Raw genomic sequence first — 19,851 nt, 5'->3', positions numbered from 1 at the left:
ATGAGGTGATGGATGTTAACCGAACTTATTATGGTAATTGTTTTGCAATATGTACATACGTCAGATCATTATGTTGTACAACTTAAACTTGTACGATGCCATATGTCAATTATATCTCCAGAATACTGGGAAAATCTGTAAGTTAATATATAAAATGCAAATAGACTATAAATGCCATGCTTGAGAGAAGGAGATATTAGATTTGCTTTGCAGGCTCCAAAAAAAAAAAAAATTGTGTATTTACTGTTTCTTTTGTAGAGCCAGTAAGTTTCAACAAGATGGCTTTAAAAGAATTTTTGTATGTGGCTGTGAATAATAACCTAATGCGATGCACACTAAAATCACATTTTTCATAATCTGTTTTTCCTTTTAGCTAGCTTATTGACATGAAGAAACTTAAAATTTTTATAAAGCGAAACAAAGGTGATTGTTATCTTTATGACCTTAGCCATGTGTTTTCAAACTTTCAAAGGTGTAAACAGATGAGATGGGAACATGCTGCCGAGTTCAAGGCTCTCAAGCAATGTTGACGAAACATGGTGCCGCAGACCCCCAAGAATTAATTCACACTGGTGGAATTTGTTCCTTACGAAGGAGTCTTTTCTTCCAATTTGAACAATTCAACTTCCCCTGAGGTAGAACACATTCATTGTGGCCCCTATACATACAATGTTGAAAACTAAGTAACAGGTTAGAAAAAAAAAAAAAAAAGATTAAGTCAAAACTCTGCCTTTTTTAGCCAGATCTCTGCCAGATCAATGGATTCAATGATTGCATATTTGACCTTATTGTCCAAGCAACGAAAGTGGTTGATTCTTGATTTTGTGGAGATAAAAGACAGTTTAGAGAAGAATGTGTCCACGTGTTACCTGTTGCCTGGGAACGGTTGAGCTCTTAGAAGAAAATGCACTAAGATTCCTGCCCTCTGTCCCCCACACCACTTCTGTGCGTATCTGCGATCAATCGACCAAAGGTAAGATGAAAAATAAAGAATAAGTTAAACTAAATAAAAGATCGAATGCAGAATTAAAAAAGAAAAGAGAGGACAGTTCCAGACTCTAGTTCTGCTACTTGCTTGCTCCTCTTCCTTGGAGAAGGAATACATTATTTAAAGAGGGAATTGGCTTGCAAGGGTCAGACCCTTCTAGTTTGTGTGTGTGTGTGTGTGTGTGTGTGTGTGTGTGTGTGAGAGAGAGAGAGAGAGAGAGAGAGAGAGAGAGAGAGCTTCCTGCTTGCAGAAAGGAGGCATTTGGGTTTTGTCTACTCTTTCAACCATGTGCTATTTTCTGCAAATGTCCCTAATGCTTTGGAATAAAATCTGAACAATTCTTCCTGGTATGCAAGGCCTTACCTGGTCTGGGGTTTGCCTCCTTTGTAACAACCACTTCTGGATCCCTGTCTCCCAAACCCATATGAAATAGGTTTCCAAATCCATCAGGCTTGTTCCTACCTCAGGGCTTTTGCCCAAGCTAACCCCTTTATCTAGAATCTCTCTTTGTTATTTTTTGAGCAAATTAATTTGTATGCTTAAAACTCAGATCTTTACCTAGTCTATGAACCTTTTGCAGGCATGGACCTGAAGTGAGGAAGAAACACTCTGTGAATACCTCGACAGTGGTATGTACTACATGGCTTTTTAATTATCCAATTACCTGTCTGGTCAATTGTTTTTTAAATCACTATACACAAAGATTAATATACTACTCCCCAATAAAAATACTTGATATGTGAATCTATGTGTAGAACACAGAATAGAGTTTAGACATATAGTCACACTGATTTCATCAGTTTATTTTTATACTTTTAAAAGTGGATTTATATGGGGGCACCTGGGTGGCTCAGTGGGTACAAGCCTCTGCCTTCAGCTCAGGTCATGATCCCAGGGTCCTGGGATAGAGCTCCACATCGGACTCTCTGCTCAGCGGGAAGCCTGCTTCCCTTCCTCTTTCTCTGCCTGCCTCTCTGCCAGCTTGTGATCTCTCTCTGTCAAATAAATAAATAATCTTTTTTTAAAAAGTGGATTTATATGGGCTTCCAATTTTTACATTATTAAAGGCTCTTTTTAGAAGTTCCTATCCTATATCACCATCCTTCCATAAAAGAATATTTGCACCAGAAGTGTGGGAGAAAAGTTCTTTAAGAATAAAGGACAATCTTATAAGTCACCAAACACGGGGGCAAATTCAGCAGAGCACTACAGCCTGGCCCAGGATCATGACCTTGCATCAGAGCAGTATTTGGCATCCACTGACTTATATTCTCTTCCTCAAGTTTAATTTGTCACGGAGGCCTTTATAGGGCAGAAAGCAAACAATTAATTAGAGGGAGCATTTTGTGAGATTGTCTAACGAATAAACGAGGATTCTCTTTGCTGACTGAGGCTAGACCCACACGCTTTGGTAACCAGAGGAAATCGTGGCAGGTTTGACAATCTCTTATGAAAAGTGAGTATATTCTTTAATCCTCACACCCCATCATTCCCTGAATAGCCGCCGTTTACACCACATCACTCACCCCGGCTTGGCGGCGATGCCGTGCCTAGAATGAAACATGAACCTACTCCTCTTTCCACTGGCTTCATCCCAGGCTAAAAGCAGCCACCCGTCCTTAGCCTCTGGCAGAGTCTCTGGAGCAAAAGCAGCACAGAGACCGCGCCCAGAGGGAGCACAGTTGCCGGGGCTATGGGTCTGGCAGGGGACGGCCAGTCTTTTCAGGAGGCTCAGCCTTCCTTTGCAGGAGCTTACGGACTTTGAAGTAAATCTTTTTCATTGTTTTCTGTTAGACTTAGGAGAAGTCTGAAAGCTGTCAGCGAGCGCAGAGGTAAACGAATGCACGTGAGGAAGGGATGAGGACGTGGGATGCTACAGAGTGGGCTCCTGATGATGGACACTGAACGGCCCCTTGGGCTGGGGAAGGCCGGGGCACCCTCTCGGATGGTCTACCACTGAGAGTTTCTCCTATTCCTCTGCTGTGTGTTTGACTACATAGATCAACTATGGAAAAAAATCTTCATTTAGGAGACTGTGGCCTCCCTGAGTGATAGGAGATAAACTCATGGAGGTTTTATTCATTTGTTTTTTTTTTTATCAGAGACCTGAGACTTTTGTTACTGAATGTTCAGCAGGATACTCTGTCAGGTGTTCAATTAATATCTGGGAAGCATATGATAACCTTTCAAAATAAAATCTTAGAAAAGAGAGGGATGGAATTCCTTGGCTATGTCTGACTAGCTTTTTATTTTCTTCAAGATTTCATTTTAAAAAGGGATTTATAGCCCACGTTATTTTCAAAACAAAGTAGGGAGACAAAAGTTTATTAAGTAAATGAAGTATTACGATATACATTAACAAAAAGAAAGCACGACACAAGAGATTAGTTAGCCAAGCACAGCATTTTGTTTCTAAGTTTAAAGCGATAGGGCAAAAAGTTAGTTTTGTTACCATGGCATTACATAACAACTGAAGGAAATGTGCAAAATCGTTCGCGGGGACAATTTTTTTTCTTCTGGAACTATACTCAAGTATGATCTTGTTTCATTGGTGTGCATATAGGGACACTGGAGCAGTAGGGTTGGTATTGGGTACAATTTATAGAAATACTATTTTAAAAGACTTATCATATGAATACTTTGTAAAGGTTATGGCTTACCATTAAATTAAAACTCATGGAAAGCATTTCACGTTGGGAAGGGATCTGAGACAACAGGGTCCAAATAAATGCCATGGGACTGACTCTCTCAAATATCTGACAGCACATGCCGCCCTCTAGCAGGTGCTGGGGGATCAGCTAATGACCGAATTCTTTAGCAAGTACTTGGAGGACAAAAATTGTGTTCTTAATTTAGAGTCGCATGCTCAGGCCAAGCCCTGGACTCAAAGATTCAGAATCTCTAGGGGGAAGCAGAAGCCAGGAACCAACAAACCTACCTACCTATGTATGTATGTATGTATGTATCTATTTATCTATCTATCTATATTTTGTAATTACTGGGTGTGGAGCCCAACGCAGTCTTAAACTCACAACCCTGAGATCAAGACCTGAGCTGAGATGAAGACCGGATACTTAACCAATTTATTTATTTAATTAATGTATTTCTTTAATAGATGATTATATATTATAACTTACCTATAAAAACATATTATACATTAATATATTATAGATCATATTATAGATTATAGATAGGCAGCCATAGCTATGTTTTTATAAAAGCACTACTGGCAACTTTTAGGCAAGACGTGGTTGGGAAGCACTGTTTTAGGTCAGAGTCTGGTTTTGAGAGTTGTTTAGTTCATCTGTCTCTAAAAGGCCCTCTGTGAGTGCAGTGTGTATGACAGAATAGGGAAGAGGAAGCTCAGAAGAGAGCACAACAAGACAAAACCCTACCAGTGCCTGGTTTTCAGGCTGCTCTCCTCCACCATCTTTTGGTCATTGTTTTAACAATCATCGTGGAATATATGACTTTAAGAAACTATTGAAAAGACTTCATATTGGGAGAATGTTTTCAGGGGAGATTCCCTGTTCATCATTTCTCATTTCCCACAGTTCTGCTTTAATTACTCAGTGGGACAGAGACTCATGTTGGAAAGCTGAAGTAAAAATAAATGTAAGCTCTAAAATTATGGTTTCATATAGAAAACCAACCAACAGATAGACCAAGAGATAAAGCAACTCTTATTCTTGAAGCACTTCTATGCGTGCTTGACTGACTTCAAAATCCATTACTGTAACATACAAGCTACAATTTAATTCTGAAATTTGTAAGTTGAACTTCACAGCTCACTGCTTATCCCTTATCCCTCTTCTGCGTACTCTCTCATACTTCATCTATGTCTGTTTGTGGTATCTTCCCTCATTTCCAACACATTTCTCCTTGAACGCTGCCCTTAAATTTAATTCTTATTAATCCAGGTACTCTAGATGTCATCTGTATAAAAATGTTCCCATGTACATGGACAAAGGAGGGATTGGAAAAGGATGTGCTATATAAACTGTGATTTATTCTGTATTCCATACATTTATAGGGTTAAAAAAAAAAAGGCAGATCTGCTTCAACCTACACGTTAAAAATTAAAGATCAAAGTTTGATCCGACATTGACATTCAATCCTCTCAATGTACCCAGGCATAAAAATTGTTTCTTAAACCCTACAAGGGTCAATACTTTGTAAGACATGAGAACAGACAAATCCATCTCAAACATATGGAGTAGAAAAATGCACCCCTTGGAGCAAAGGGGGAAATCGAGGCACAGAGGAGTACAGCATTTGCCCAATGTCACCCAGCCCATGAGTGACAAGGCCAGGCTTCAGGAATAGGTTTCAAATCCACTCCAGCTATCCATCACCGACACATGGTGGAAAGAATGTTAAAGGCGAAGAAATAGTTTCCTAGAATAAAGTTACAGCAGCCTGAGTATCCTGCAGCTGATAACTAGGGCATCAATTTCCTTTGAAATGCAGGGCCCTAAATAATCAGCTTCTCTAAGGAAGGTACAAAAGACTCAGTGCTATAATTTATGATGCTGATCCTGATCTACAATTAGAATTCATAGGACCTGGAACGTCAGATATAAAGAACCATTAATATAATCTCTTTGTCAATATAGAAAATTGCTGGTGTTCCCCTATCTTTACAACACCTACTTCTTATTAAAAAGAATGCAATAGGCCATCTTCCATCTATAATAAATTTGATAAGACCACCAGAGTTCAAAATGCATATTTAAGGAACGAGATAAAGGTCTGCTTACCCCTCCTTCATGTCATTAATGGGAAGCGGAACTCTGCCGCCCCTGTCCAGGGCTGAAGTGATGTTTATGGCGTTGAGACGCTCTGGTTGCCACACGTTCTTCACCGCCCCAAGAAAGTCTCCAAGAACCTCGCTGGCCAACATTTCTTCTACATTCATGTTTTTAATGAAGAATTCTGCTTGGTATGGTAACGGGAAGTCTAATTTTGGTGAAAAAGGGTATGCATATCTTTAATGAAGTCTTTTGAAAGAGAAACAAAAGAACAATTTGAGATTTGTTGATTTCTGTCACAATCCTGGCTTTGGAGAACACTATTAATATTGATTTTAAAGGCTTTCCGTACAACAGAGGATATAAAGACATAACATACATTTAACACAAAATTTTACCTACAGTATAATCAAATCCAAGGGATAGTGGGGCAATTTATAATTATAGGATTTGGCCACAAAAGAAAAAACTGCCAAATCTGTCTCCACTTTGCCAGTGACCTGTCAGTCTCCTCCTCTGCCATGGTACCCAGGTAGAAGCATTTCCAGAACCCTCCATGGGTAGGGACAATATTTTGTATTCACAGTGCTTTCAAATTGACAGATCTTGTTTCAAGGACATTGTCTTTTTAATTGTTACAACCTTAGGTAGTGCTGTGTTCATTTGAACACAGGAGAAAGTTGAGGCGCAGAGCAACATCCTTCCCAGATAAGACTTCTCTATTTGGGAAGGATGTTGCTCTGTGCCTCAACAATTACAAAATATCTGTAATTACTTGTGAGTTGTTTATGTATAATTTGAAATACCTTCTTTTTAATCTGTAATATTACTGATCTTTTTAGAGCATGCTAAAACAAACTATGTTCCAAAAGAAATCTGAAATCATGATTTCACCCTTTTGATCACTTCATCATTAAATATTCTAGAGAATTATATTTTTAATTTCCCACGAAATTCCACATCTCATGTCATTAGAGATTTAGCTTTTTTCCTCTTCAGTATCTCATCAAAATTTCCCTCTAAAACTTTTAAAATTAATATTTATTTTAAAGAAACCAATGTCCAATTCAGACTCTGGATATAACAAAGTAGGATGGAAAGAAACAATTTAGAGTTGAACCTTGAGCAACAGAGTTGGAACCGCCTCTATGTTGTTGGTCCGCCTATATGTGGATTTTTTTAATATAATGCAGTACTATAAATGTATCTTCTCTTAGGATTTTCTTAATTTTCTTTTCTCTAGCTCACTTTGTTACAAGAATACAGTATATAATATACAGTATATAATAATACATATAATACATATGTAAAATACAAAATTAAAAAAAAAATCATTTCCTACATTCTGATTGTTCTATTAAGGAATAGCTTTGTTTCTTTAATATTTCCATAATAATAAAGGCTACCTTTTTTAGAATACTTACCATGAGGTGGGCCAAGCTAAAGGGATTGCGATGAACCATCCCATTTAATACTCACAACTCGAAGGTGAGTCAGTACTCGCCCTGTACTTTCAGAGGAGGAACCAATCTGTAGAGGGGCCCAGGATTTTACCATCATTTAAACTTGCCTCAGATGATTTTTATCTAAGCTAAAGGGGACTGTATACAAAGTGCTCAGTGGAGCTCCCAGCCTAGAATAAGAACCTATAAAATAGTAAACTTGAGCAATTATGATAAATAATATGAACAAGTTGTTTACCTCAGAAGGAAAAGAAATTGTTTCTGGACTATACACACATTTAAAGCTTATATTTATCCTCTGATGTAGTTCCTTAAAACTCATAGATCTGTAAAGTATTACACTCTTATTCGATAATTAAGTAAAAACTAAAAATTACACAATAAATAACTGAAATCATGATGACCTTGTTTCTTATGAAGCCTTCTTAATACTAAAGGATGCCTGATGCCAGAGCTGAAGTCAGGGAAGAGAAGAGATTCAGGCTTTAGAATTTTCAAGAGAGTTTTCTGGAGTGCGGTGTCTCTTCCTAAAGATTTTTTCATGACTCTAATCACAGAAGGTTCTTCCTTCATCTTCTACACTGCCATTTATCCTGCTTGTGATTTTGTTAGATTTGTTTGATGTATGTCCCATCTGCAGTCTTCTAAAATATGATATATTTATGCTATTTTATGTAGATAAGTTTCCTGTTTTATACAGATACATTTCCTGTTTTATATAGATAAACAGTAGCTTAATCATGCCACATTTTTCTCCATACTGAAAAACAGCCATGCATAAATATGTCATGAATAACAGTTTCCTGGCAATAAATAATATTTATAAATAATACCAAAGATAGTTTTGAGTGTGCTAGAAGTCTATCATCCATTCATTTCACTCAGTGTTTTATACCCACTTTTCTAAAGAAGCATGCAAAACAGCTTTCCTATTTTCAATGCTCCTTTTTGGAGAACTGTTACTTGGTTTTTCCTAATCCATGTGACCCTGCTTCGTGGCTCCTCTCTGAGACCCGCTGCCGCCACACCCTTAGAGGCTCTGGGCCGAGCAGCTGCCGGCCGTCTACTGCGCCAAGCGCTACTGCCAACCCTTCCAAAGATGAGTCATAGGAGCTTTCTAACTTTGGGGAAATCCCATGCCTGCTATATTTGGACATCACAGGGGCCAAGGGAACAGTAGGCCAACAAATTGGTGGCAGGCCTCTGAGGCTCTCAACCCAATTTAGAGAATCACTCTATGTCCTCTCCTTGAGCTTTGTGCTCTGTGATGCTACATGACTAATTTCCCATTAGGTCTCCCAGAGCAGGAGACAGCTGGGCAGGGAGTCAGACGGAGCATGATTATCCTGAAATGCCACTCTTGCTGTTTCTTTTCCTACCCTCATCTGGGGAAAATGGTGTGCGTGTAGGCCCTGCTTAAAGATGTGTCCATCCTCTTGCCCGAAGACGGTCCATCCAGACCAGCACAGATAGAGGCATGCCTTCTGGTTCACTGGTTCTTATATATGAAAGGCAGCAGGGCAGCTCTGAGATAAAAGCAGAGGCTTCCAAATCCCATCCCCTCCCTGACGAGCCCACCTTCAGAATCCCAGAAGTAGATGAAGCCTGTAAAGCCAACCTCCAATCCTGCAGAGGTCTAGCAGTCTTCCATTAGTATCTGCTTGAACACGGGTCCCTGCATATCAAACACCTGTATTCTGTATTCTGGATCTACCAGAACTGAGATCAACTTGAGGATGAAGTTCAGACTGTAGACCAACCTGTCCTTCTGTCTGTAGGGGCTCCTGTACCTGAGAATAGGGACCCTCTCCCACTTGGGAGCATAATGGTGACATTAGTGATCCAAGTGTACTGTCAGGTAACTGTTTCATTACACTGAGGAACTCCTAAGAAGAGAGGGAGTTTTGTGATGATTCTGATCATTGGTGGTATCCCTCTCTGGATCCCACTATGGATACTAGATGCAAGCATCTAATTACAATTGAAGGTGGGGGCAAAAGTCTTCCTGTTCCAAGCAGGAATACCTACCAAAAGCCCTTGGGAAGTAGAAAAGGGGACAGAGAATCTTCTGTCCAGGCCCACAGAACTGGCATTTTGACTTGCTTTTCATATATGAAGGCCACTTTAAACTTTAAACTGGCATATTTGTGGTCTGCAATTGATAATGTCAAAATACCTGGGGAAAAACTCAAGTAAAAGGGTTTGAAATCTCAAAGCAATCTACCAGGTTGCTTGTTGTTGTCCAGTATCAAGTCTATAGAAATTACTTTCCTTCATATAGAATAAAGGCAATTTTTAAGTCAACCTTTACTGAACTACCACAAATTCCAAATTAGTAGGTCCTAATAAAATGTTTCATGTTCGCTCATTTAATTGTACTAGCAAATAGAACTCGGAATTACTTGTTAAGGGTGCATAATTGTTTTACTAATTTTGGGGGTAAAAATGCTGTGTCCGTTCTCCTTCTGTTACCCTCAGAAATGGTATCTAGGCCAGAGAGGCATATCCCGTGATATGTAAATTTTAACTACAAAGTTTTTAGCAGTATGTATTTTTCCCAATCAAATGCCAAAATCAGATCAGACTATTTGAGAGCACGATTCTTGGAATATAATAACCTTCCAAATCCTTGGGAATCACTTACCATTCACGTATATGTAATGCAAATTGCTGATGGACTCAGACAATGCATGATTAGCTATTTAGGAAGGAGACTGCGACCCAAATTCCAGTTTATTTCCGTCAACAAGTCTCTGTCCTCACATACAGTTAAACCACTACCAATGATCAGTTTCAAAATAAAATTATAAAACTAGCTACTAAGGACTGATTGTGCACCCTGTGCTCTACCCTGTGTTAAGCACATTTCAATCCTTAACTCATGGACTGCTTCCTTACCCCAGACTTGGATAGAAATGCTAGTCTTACTCTAGTTTTGCAGAAGATGAAATGAAAGCCTGCAGAGATAAGTGGCCTATGCGCTTGGCTCTCTAGTCTGAGCTTCTCAGCGCCATCACCCATCATGATATTTTATAACCAGTTACAGATTGCTTGGGTTTCTTTTCTACACATTACCATTTTGTTAGTGACATTAGGTATGTGGTACCTGAAAACCCTTTACTGTATTTTGCACAGATATAATGAAATACTTCTTGCAAATAAGAAAACAATCAGCCACATATCTTCCATACCTACCTTCTGCTGACATTATATTAATTATCAAATTATGCCTTGCAGTCTCAAAGGTACGCCTATTGTAGGCAGTTATCTATTAGAAAAAGAAAATCATATTAAAGAAGTGAAATGTTATTTGGGAAACAGAATTCATTAAGGACAAAATGAAAACAAATTGTCGTTCTTTCCATTTTCATTATTTATGTACTCACAAAATGTGCCTTCTCCAGGCAAGAACAACTCAGAGCTTTTAGCAATGTTATGGGAAAATAAATAATTAGGCAAGTCTATTTAACATGCTCAAACAAAAAGTTAAAATCAGGAAGACCCTTTTACAGAAGACCGTTAAGTGCTAGCAGCAATGCAGATGCGTCATTAGTAAATGGATAAACCATTAGAAATTACTTACCGCTGCCAGTCTAAGATTTCAAAAACACAATACATTTTCGTACTTTTCAATGGAGCTTGAGGATTATGCTAAGAAGCGCCTTTAAAAAAAAAAAGCTTATCTTCTGTGTTGCTTGTATTCAGTACCAAACTGCACACCATCCAGTCAAAATATGCATGAATGACCCCTTAGAAATCTTATCTCCCTTAGGATGGGAGTAGAGCAGTAAGGATCATAGTCGATAAGGCTTATGCCCCAAAACACAAATCAATCCCTTTGTAGAGTCCAATATTAGTAAACATTTGCAGAGCCAATGAACTTACATCAAAGTCAACTCAGAAACAGTCACTGCAAACAACAAACAAAGCAAAGGCCAACAACAGGATATGGCTTCAAAAATTAAGGAATAATTAACTTCATAACAGATATTGAATCACTCAGATAGGTCTGCAATACCTCAAAAACAACAAATGACCGTGTAATAGTCTCAGCGTCCCAACACCAGCCTCCTGGCAGTGACTCCAGCTGGAGTGAGCACTGAGACGAGAGAGCAGGACAAAACTGACTCAAATAAAAAAGAACAATCTTCCCCGTTTAAAAATAAATATCCAAGATTTTTACAGTGTCATATCTGAGCTTTAAATGAAAGAAATCACACTTATCGGAAATAAGATTTGAAAGGAAAAATAAAACACCAGAATTTTGGAATAAACAAATAAATATTTGGACATGCTCCAAATATTTCAAATATTCCAAATATTTCAAAGTACATATTCTGAAAAGCATATTATTGCACAAAGTTAAAAGGATTTCTCTGTCCACAATTTGTCAAATTTCTGTTGAATTTAATGACTTCCTTGTTGCTATCTGTTAGGACACATAATCAACGAGGTCACCAAGAACACTAAAATTAAGACTAGTCATTAAAATAAATCAGGAACTATTGTTCACCAAGAAGCAACTGAAACGAAGCAAAAAGGACTTGAGAATCCTCCTCATTTTAAAGGTTTACCCTGCAGAAAATTTAGTCGTACTCTCAAAGTTAAGAAGTATCCATTTTCTACTATTTGTTAGATGATCTCATGGCTAAAACTCAGAAACATCAGACATTTTCTAGATAGTGGCAAGATTTTATGTCTAGCCATAATTATCACAAATTTCATTATTATAAATTCATAAATTCTAATTTTTTAAAAAGTCACAGGCTACTAAAAAGGGCGAAGTATGTTTCACAAATTAGGAAGAGAATTTTGTTATCTGAATTTATATTTAAAATTTAATTTTAACAGCTATAATAGAATGCAGTCCTTCTATCACATTTAATGAGATATTTAAATACAGTAACATTCTCAATCAAATTTTATATATCATGACAATGTGAAGCCCTTCATAGCATAGAGGTATCATGTGTGTACATTTTTTTGATCCCTCATTTCTAGAACAGTGGCTGATCTATTTTAGATGCTTAATAAATATCTACTGAATAAATTAATCAGGGTGTTATCTGATTAAATATGAGTTTAAGATATACCAAACTCTTTTTGACTATATTAATAGAATATTTTGAAATACTGTAAATATGCTACTATATATGAATAAAGAAATGTTATTTACAGATAAATCACTTACATTAAATGAAACAGATGCTAAATTTTCATCATTAGCTTTTTAGCATATTATTTGACATATTCATAACATTATGTTAGTAGTACGGTACAAAAACATCATAAGCCCCTCAGAATCCTGGCTCAATCCAGGTGTGTCTCTCCTATCCCTCTCTTCAACCAGAAGTAGCCATTTTGAGTTTCATGCTTATCATCCCATTTATTTTAAATATAGTCTTATTATAAATGCTTGTATGCTTATAATCCGTTATTTAGTTTGTTTTTTGAGCTCCAGAAAAATGTTTAACTCTGTGTAGTCTTTTGGGATTTGTTTTTTTATTCAACATTATGTTTACAACATTTATCTATGTTGTTGGGCAAGCTGACGTTCATTGTTGTTGTAAACATTCAATGACTTGTAATAGAGTTGTATGGAAACAGATGGTACTTCACTTGTGCTGAGTATAGCATAACTAGAGAATTGTCAAATCACTATGTTGTACACCTGAAACTATGTAGCATTGTGTGTCAACTCTACTAAGAAAAAATTTTTAAAAATTCACTGTTTGAAAAGGCCCCATTTTTAAAAAATATATTCTGCTGATGAATTTTTGTATCTGTTCTTGTGCTGAGAGACTTTTGGGTCTCCACTGTTCTGTGGATATCCAACATTTTGCTATGCAAACATTGTTCAATAAGCATGATTGTCCATGCCTTCAGAGGACGTTTGTAAATGTTTCTTTTGGGGGAAATGCCTAGAAGTGGGACTGCTGAATCATAGGGTACAATGATACTCAGCTATGTGAAATATTCAATACTATACTGTTTTCCAAAATACTTTTCCAATCCTCATATCCACCCTCAATGACTTTTTACCAAGGGTAAAATTCTCATTGTGGTCTTAATTTGAACATTTTTCATTACTGATGAGAGTGTCTTTACCTATGATCATTTTTGTCTTTAGTGAAATGTCTGTTCATGTCTTGTTTCTGATTTTCATGTCTTATTATAGGAGTCCTTTTTTCTGTTTTAGATACACATCATTAGCCAGCTATATACTTTTAAAATAACCTCTCCCAGTTTGTAGGTTGTCTATTTATTAAATGGTTTGTTTTGATGAATGCCAATTTTAATGTAGTAAAATTTCTCAATCTTTTTTCTCAAGTAAAAATATGTTGGTATTATTTAAGAAGTACTTCCCTACCCCAAACTCAGGAAAATATTCTTCAACATTTTCATATACTGGTTTAAAATTTTGCTTTTCATGTTCAGATCCTTAAACTATCTGGACTTGAGTCTTGCATTTCCTATGAAGTTAAGAATCTAATTTTATGTTTGCCCCAGGGCAAACCAGTTCTCTGAGCACCATTCAATAGATGTCCTTTTCCGTAATCATCTGTGGTATCATTGCTTCTGATATACATAGTTCTTCCTTATATTGATATATCTGTTTCTGGGCTCTCTATTTGAGCAACTGGTTAATTTGTCTATCTCTGCATCAATACAACCTTATGATAATTACAGTAAATCTTGATATCTGGAAAGGAAAGAAACCTTTCCCCCTTTTTTTCTTCTTTAGAAGTAGCTTGATTGTTTCTTGGCCATTTATCAGCTTTACAAATTTTAGAATTAGTTGACACTAATTTCATGAAAAATCCTATTGCAATTTTTATTGGAATTGCATCAAATCTATAGATCAATTAGGGGGAAGTGATGCCCTCATGATTTCGAGTATTTCTATCCCTAAAGAGATGACTACCTTTTCACTTATATAATCTTAGTGTCACTTACGTTTTATGACTCTCTCCATACAAACTTTTCATACGTTCTGTTAGATTTAGTCTTAGTACCTTATAATTTTGTTATTAAAAATGGTATCTTTTAAAAACATTTATTTTCTCAATACTTGTTTTTCATGTACAGAAATAAAACCAAATTTTTTATATTGAGCCTATAGCTGACTGCTAGACTTTCTTAAAATTTCATTAGTCTGTAGACTCTTTGTATCATTGACTATTCTACTTCTTTTCTTAAATACTTAGAGATTTAATATTTTTTTCTTTTTTTACTGCACTGGCTAGGATTTCTAATATATTCTGTAACAGATGTGGTGGAGGGGTTCATTCTTGTTTTGCTCCTCAATTTAAACAGAATTCCTCTGTGTTTTCCCATTTAAAAAATGACATTTGCTATTATTTCAGGTAAATAACATATAACTTCACTGAATATTTTTAAAAATTATTTTTACAATAACTCAAAATAACTTTCTTTCTTCTATCTATATTTTCTATATCTATATAGATGCAGGGGTCTATATATTCTATTTCTGTATCTATATATTGTCTTAAGGAATCAGATTTATTAATAGAAATCATGGAAAAGTCGTGTTAATACAAACTTCAACTCAAAGGAAGAAACACCTTCTCTTGGCGGACGTGGAAATCTATGGCTGATTTAAACTCTGGAGAAAAACTCAACACATGTAATTCCCTAAGGATTTATACGAGGGAGAAAACATACCACTCAGGACCTGTACAAGCTCCTGGAAATTCCATTTATAGTTCCTATAGTGCTTCCCTGCTCACTACCACTAAACCTTTATGAAATTGATCAGTTAAATTAGAATCTAAGTTCCTGTAGGCATTAGGGCATAAAGGACTCTCCTGCCATTAACTACCATTATAATTCTGATTTTGGTGGGTAGAATAGACGAGGAAACACATCTAGATTTTATATCCACTTATTTTTTAAAACATATTAATTCCCATTAAAGGCTCAATATTAATATTGTTTTCTAATTTCTAATACCTTCTAGGTAAGATGTTAGGTGCTAGGCTAGAATCTGATGAATTCTAATACCAACCATCCCTCCAGAATAAAGGTCAAACCTCTCAGCATAGCTTAGAAACCCCTCAAAGATCTACCCCTACCAACATCAACACCTCTATTTTGCCCTCTGGGGTGTGTCCTGCCTACCAGCCACAATTAGAGTTCTTAGAGATCATGTGGTTTTGTTCATACCTCCAAGATTTTGATGTATTGTTTTGCTGACTAAGATAGCCTTCCTTCTACGTGTGAAGTGAATTCCTATTTACCCTTTTACGATTCTGCATCAAACAGTATCTTCTAATTAGAATGGTTATAACGATGTTGGCTAACAATGGATTTCCATTCCAGTGCTTCAATGAATGGACCAGACTCCTGGCAGGGCTCACTTCTTACTCATCTTTCTACCACCAGCAGTTATCATAATACCTAGCACATGGTAGAGTCTCATCAGATCTCTGTATAAAGACTTTATTTCAGTGAACATGAAAATGTGAAATTAATATATAAAGCAAATAAGTGTTTTAAGTTTGTATTTATTTTCTTAAATGGAATTCTTATTATAATAATCTACCTTTTCAAAATGTCTTTAAATGGTTTCCCCTAATTTAGATTGCTCTTTTTTATATATAAAAACTAAAACAAAGACCTTTGTAGATGAACAGAAAGGAATGGTACATTTCCAAATGTTACCTAATATGTTTCTGTGCACAAAATACTAAAAACCTCTGTGATATAATTTTAATTTCAACATTTGAAACTAAAATGACAAAAACCCCAAAATATAATTCTGCTGTTTCTAATTAAATTACCTCAATTATTGTTGGTTTCCCCACATTTTCAGCTGTTGGAGACCCATATAGGACTCCATCACTATATGGCGTCCTTTGGATATATCGAAGCCATCCAGGTCGGTCTGGGTAACCCATTAAATTTGTGTTAAATGTTATAGGATCATTACTAATCTCACCTAGATAAGAAGCACAGAGTTAAGACATAAAATTTACTTTTACACATACTGCCTTCATCATTTCAATCAAAATATTTCTAAAATCTTTTCTTACATTTGTAGCAAATTAAATACACACCAAAAAAAAAAAAATCCACCTGGGAATTTAGATTAGAGCCTCAAGTAAAGAAAAAAATCTTTTTAGTTATTTAGTTTGCCTAGAAATCTCATGCAACAAAGAAAACGGTCTTACAATGTCTTTGGAAATTTTGTCTTCTTTTCTTCTTCTATTTCTTTCTTTCTTTCTTTCTTTCTTTCTTTCTTTTTTTTTTGGTCACACAGGAGTGTGAAAGTTCTGCCAATGAGACAACTATCTTTTGGGAAAATCCCTTAATCATGCTGATGTATTCATTCTCTTGAGAAGACTTTCTTTCATAAAACTCTGGACACTGTTGAGCTAATCTCAAGGGATAGCTCAAAATTATAAAAGGGTCATCAAAACAAAAATAATGTAATTTTAAAACTTTGGAGAAGGAGTTGCTAAATCCAAAAGAACTGTAACTAAGAAACAGTAACAATAGCATCATTTGTTAGAATGTTCCTGGCCTCGACAGACACAATTTCACCTGATTTTCAAACACACCTATAGAGTGGTACTATTATTAGCCCTAATTTTAGTAATGGGATATGTAATTTTTCATGTTAAGTAACTTCTCAAATGGTGAAATTAGAATTTAATCTCAGCTGATTCCAGAAACTATGCTCTTACCTACATATTTTCTTCCCGAACGTTGGAGCTACTGTTCAAAAGGTTCAGCTACATAGTTTTGCAAACACAGACTGCCACATAAAAAAACATTTTTTAAATAACTGCTGAAAAGATTACTTTTTCTTACTGATGGAGAACATGGTTAACTATTTTCTATGACTGTTTTCAGGTAGGTTATTCATCATATAATCTACAAAAATAATATTTATATTAATTCTATGCTATAATTTTCAGAAAATTCCTTTTTGCTACCTATGAGTTATAATAACAACAACATTTTTTTCTTGCTATTCTTTCTATATCTTCATTAATTTGATGGCATTTGTGATAAACCAACATAACATAATTTAAAACAATGGTGAATTAAATAAAGCATCGTAATTGGTATTATTTTGAAGGAAAATTAATCTCCATTATATTATTATGAAGTTATATAAAATTATCTCATATTGTAAAACCTTCTTGAAAATTCTTTAATACCATATTTCATTCTCTTCTAAAACATGTGTTTGGTCTTGCAAAAATTAATGTACTGTGTAAGAATCTAAGTCTTAATACAGAAAATAATAATTGTACAGCTATAATTATTTCTATGCAAACATAGGTAGGTAGGTCATTTGTCAGATACACAAAACTCAACACTGGAAAACTAGAAATAAGCATTTTTTTAAAAATTCAGAAATGATTTCCTTCTGTAATTAAATTTCTAATCTTAAAATTAGAAATGACCTACAACAATCAATTTGTCACATATACAGAACATTTCAAATAATGTTAATAATATTTGATTAAAAATAATCTAAATTATGGACACTAAACAAAAAGAAAAATTTAGCAAATTAACCACTTTTTTTCCCCACTGAGAACATACCAGGCTTGGGGTAAGGTGGAAATTCCCCCTTAAAATACTCTCTTTCCAAAACATGAACAAAGAGGACACCTGCGGACGGGTATACATTCCGATCAGAGTGCACCTTCGAGAAAATAGTGTACACTGAAAACAAAGAGGGAAGACACAAGATAGAAAGACAAATAATGAGATATACTTTCAATAATTTTTACACTAAAGAAGGGTTTCACTTCTTTAGAAATTTTGGGAAAACTAAAGCAACATGCAAGATATTGTTAAAAGTTTGTTTTAAAGGGAATTGATTTCAGGACAAAACATGGAACAACTCGTTCAACATGGTGTGTTTAGAGACTTTCAAATATTATGTAAACAAAATTAGGCACATTTAATGATTTAAATTGTTATTAAATAATGAAGACATTCGTAATATTTTTTTCAGTAATTTCTTTTTATGGGCATTATTACCAACAAAATATATCATGAGAACTGACAAACTACATAATTACTACAGTTTCTCTTTTTCCTTTTTTCAAAGTGAAGTCTGAAGAGTAATTTTTAAATGGTAAGAATCTAAACTGTATTAACTATTCACTAGAGATAGCACATCAGACTATGGTTTTATATAGTACCATCAGTATACGTAAGGTGACTTTCATATACACTTATAAAAATGCATTGGATATGTTTTCTGTATTATTATTTGTATCTCTCCTTGTATCTCTCCTCTATTCCATTTTACCTGATCTTGACATTTCATAATTCACATGATATAATCTATTCTAATACGCTATATTCTAAATAAACAAAAACATTCAAGATAATAAAGTTCAGGGTAAGTAATTTTATTAAATGAAATGGGGCAGATTTCATGATTTGCTGATTGCTTAACATATGTGATGTGTGTACACTTAAATGGCTAAATTGGTTTGATCAGTTCCCACATATTGTTTTTTCTGTGGTATCATCATCTCCACCAAAACATTACTGCCATTACACTTGTCACCTCTATAATCTTGTTCAGTTTTTCTATCTTCCTGGTTGGCTAGTGGTTGCAATTTTTAAATAGATAAATCTTATCAGGTCAGTTCTTTTTTCTTAGTTAAGTCACTAACGGATTTGTAAATGCAGTAATTAACTTTGAGAACTTCAAGGTTGCTCACCCTAGGCTCACAATTAACTAAAAGCCCTAGATAGCAGGATCACTGACAGTAAGTTTTTCCAGCATAAAAATAGGAACTCCCACAAAATGTTTCTTTATCTGTGAAAACTTGTCCCTGCCATTCTGTGGATGGCTGCCAAAAATGGGGAACTGAACTAAAATATTTGGCTTGTAGTTTCATGCATCCATAGCTTTGCTATTAAAAACACAGCTTCAAAGGCTGTGTAACAGACGGAAGGAAGCTTCAAGTTATGTTTCAACTAGGTATGTAGAGAGACAACTCCTTTCTTGACCTGCTTTGCTAGTTTTCCTAAGTAGTCTGTACAAGGCATTTAGAGGACCCAGCTTCATCTCCCCAAGAACACCTTTACTCACCTGTGGAAATGGTCCCATTCCAAAGAACAAGAATGAACAAATCACAAAAAAACAGTGACGATGAGAATTTGAGATTTTTTTCTCCTGTTGAGCTCCACAATGTCCCCTGAGTGCTAGGTGCTGTGGAGAATGTGACACATTCTCTCTGGAGAAGGACACTCAGTCCCTGCCTTCCTTCTGGCTTAGGAGACCAACGCCTACCTAACTAGGTAGGATCCCTGAGGTCTAAACTCCTCTGGCAATACCTGGAAAGATGTCGAGGAGCAATGGAAGCTGGAGAAGATCTGGAAAAGATTTACGTAAGAAGTAGATTTGACATGGCTCCTAAAATACTAGCAAGATTGTGAAACTCATAGATGAGGATTCGGGTATTTCAGCAGTGAAAACTTGTACAATATACAACTGTGGGATAACAGGGTACCTTTCAAGGAAAAAAATTAAGTCAGTGATCCTGGGGTATAATTAAGGTAAAAGGAGAAAAACAGGTAAGAAGAGTCAAATTACAGAGCTTTGTGAACCCCTACTGAAAAGTTACTTCATTCTAAATGTAAAGGC

At 35.7% G+C, this 19,851-nt stretch overlaps 1 protein-coding gene across 4 annotated transcripts in view; it reads right to left on the bottom strand.

Annotated features, from left to right (window-relative positions):
• Window positions 1–19,851, bottom strand: part of SGCE (sarcoglycan epsilon) — a 66,021-nt gene that overhangs the window by 21,873 nt on the left and 24,297 nt on the right. For all 4 annotated transcript variants that reach the window (XM_082693628.1, XM_082693626.1, XM_082693627.1 and 1 more), the window contains exons 2-5: window positions 17,784–17,906; window positions 16,007–16,164; window positions 10,398–10,470; window positions 5,749–5,947 (exon numbers count right to left, since the gene is read on the bottom strand). In XM_082693628.1, the coding sequence (XP_082549754.1) occupies window positions 5,749–5,947; window positions 10,398–10,470; window positions 16,007–16,164; window positions 17,784–17,906 (553 nt within the window). The remainder of the gene's footprint in view (window positions 1–5,748; window positions 5,948–10,397; window positions 10,471–16,006; window positions 16,165–17,783; window positions 17,907–19,851) is intronic.

This window comes from Mustela nivalis, assembly GCF_964662115.1.
Source record: "Mustela nivalis genome assembly, chromosome: 12".
Classification (NCBI taxonomy): domain Eukaryota; kingdom Metazoa; phylum Chordata; class Mammalia; order Carnivora; family Mustelidae; genus Mustela; species Mustela nivalis.
Note: the sequence above shows the minus strand (reverse complement) of the source record. Positions and strands in the feature narration are given on the sequence as shown.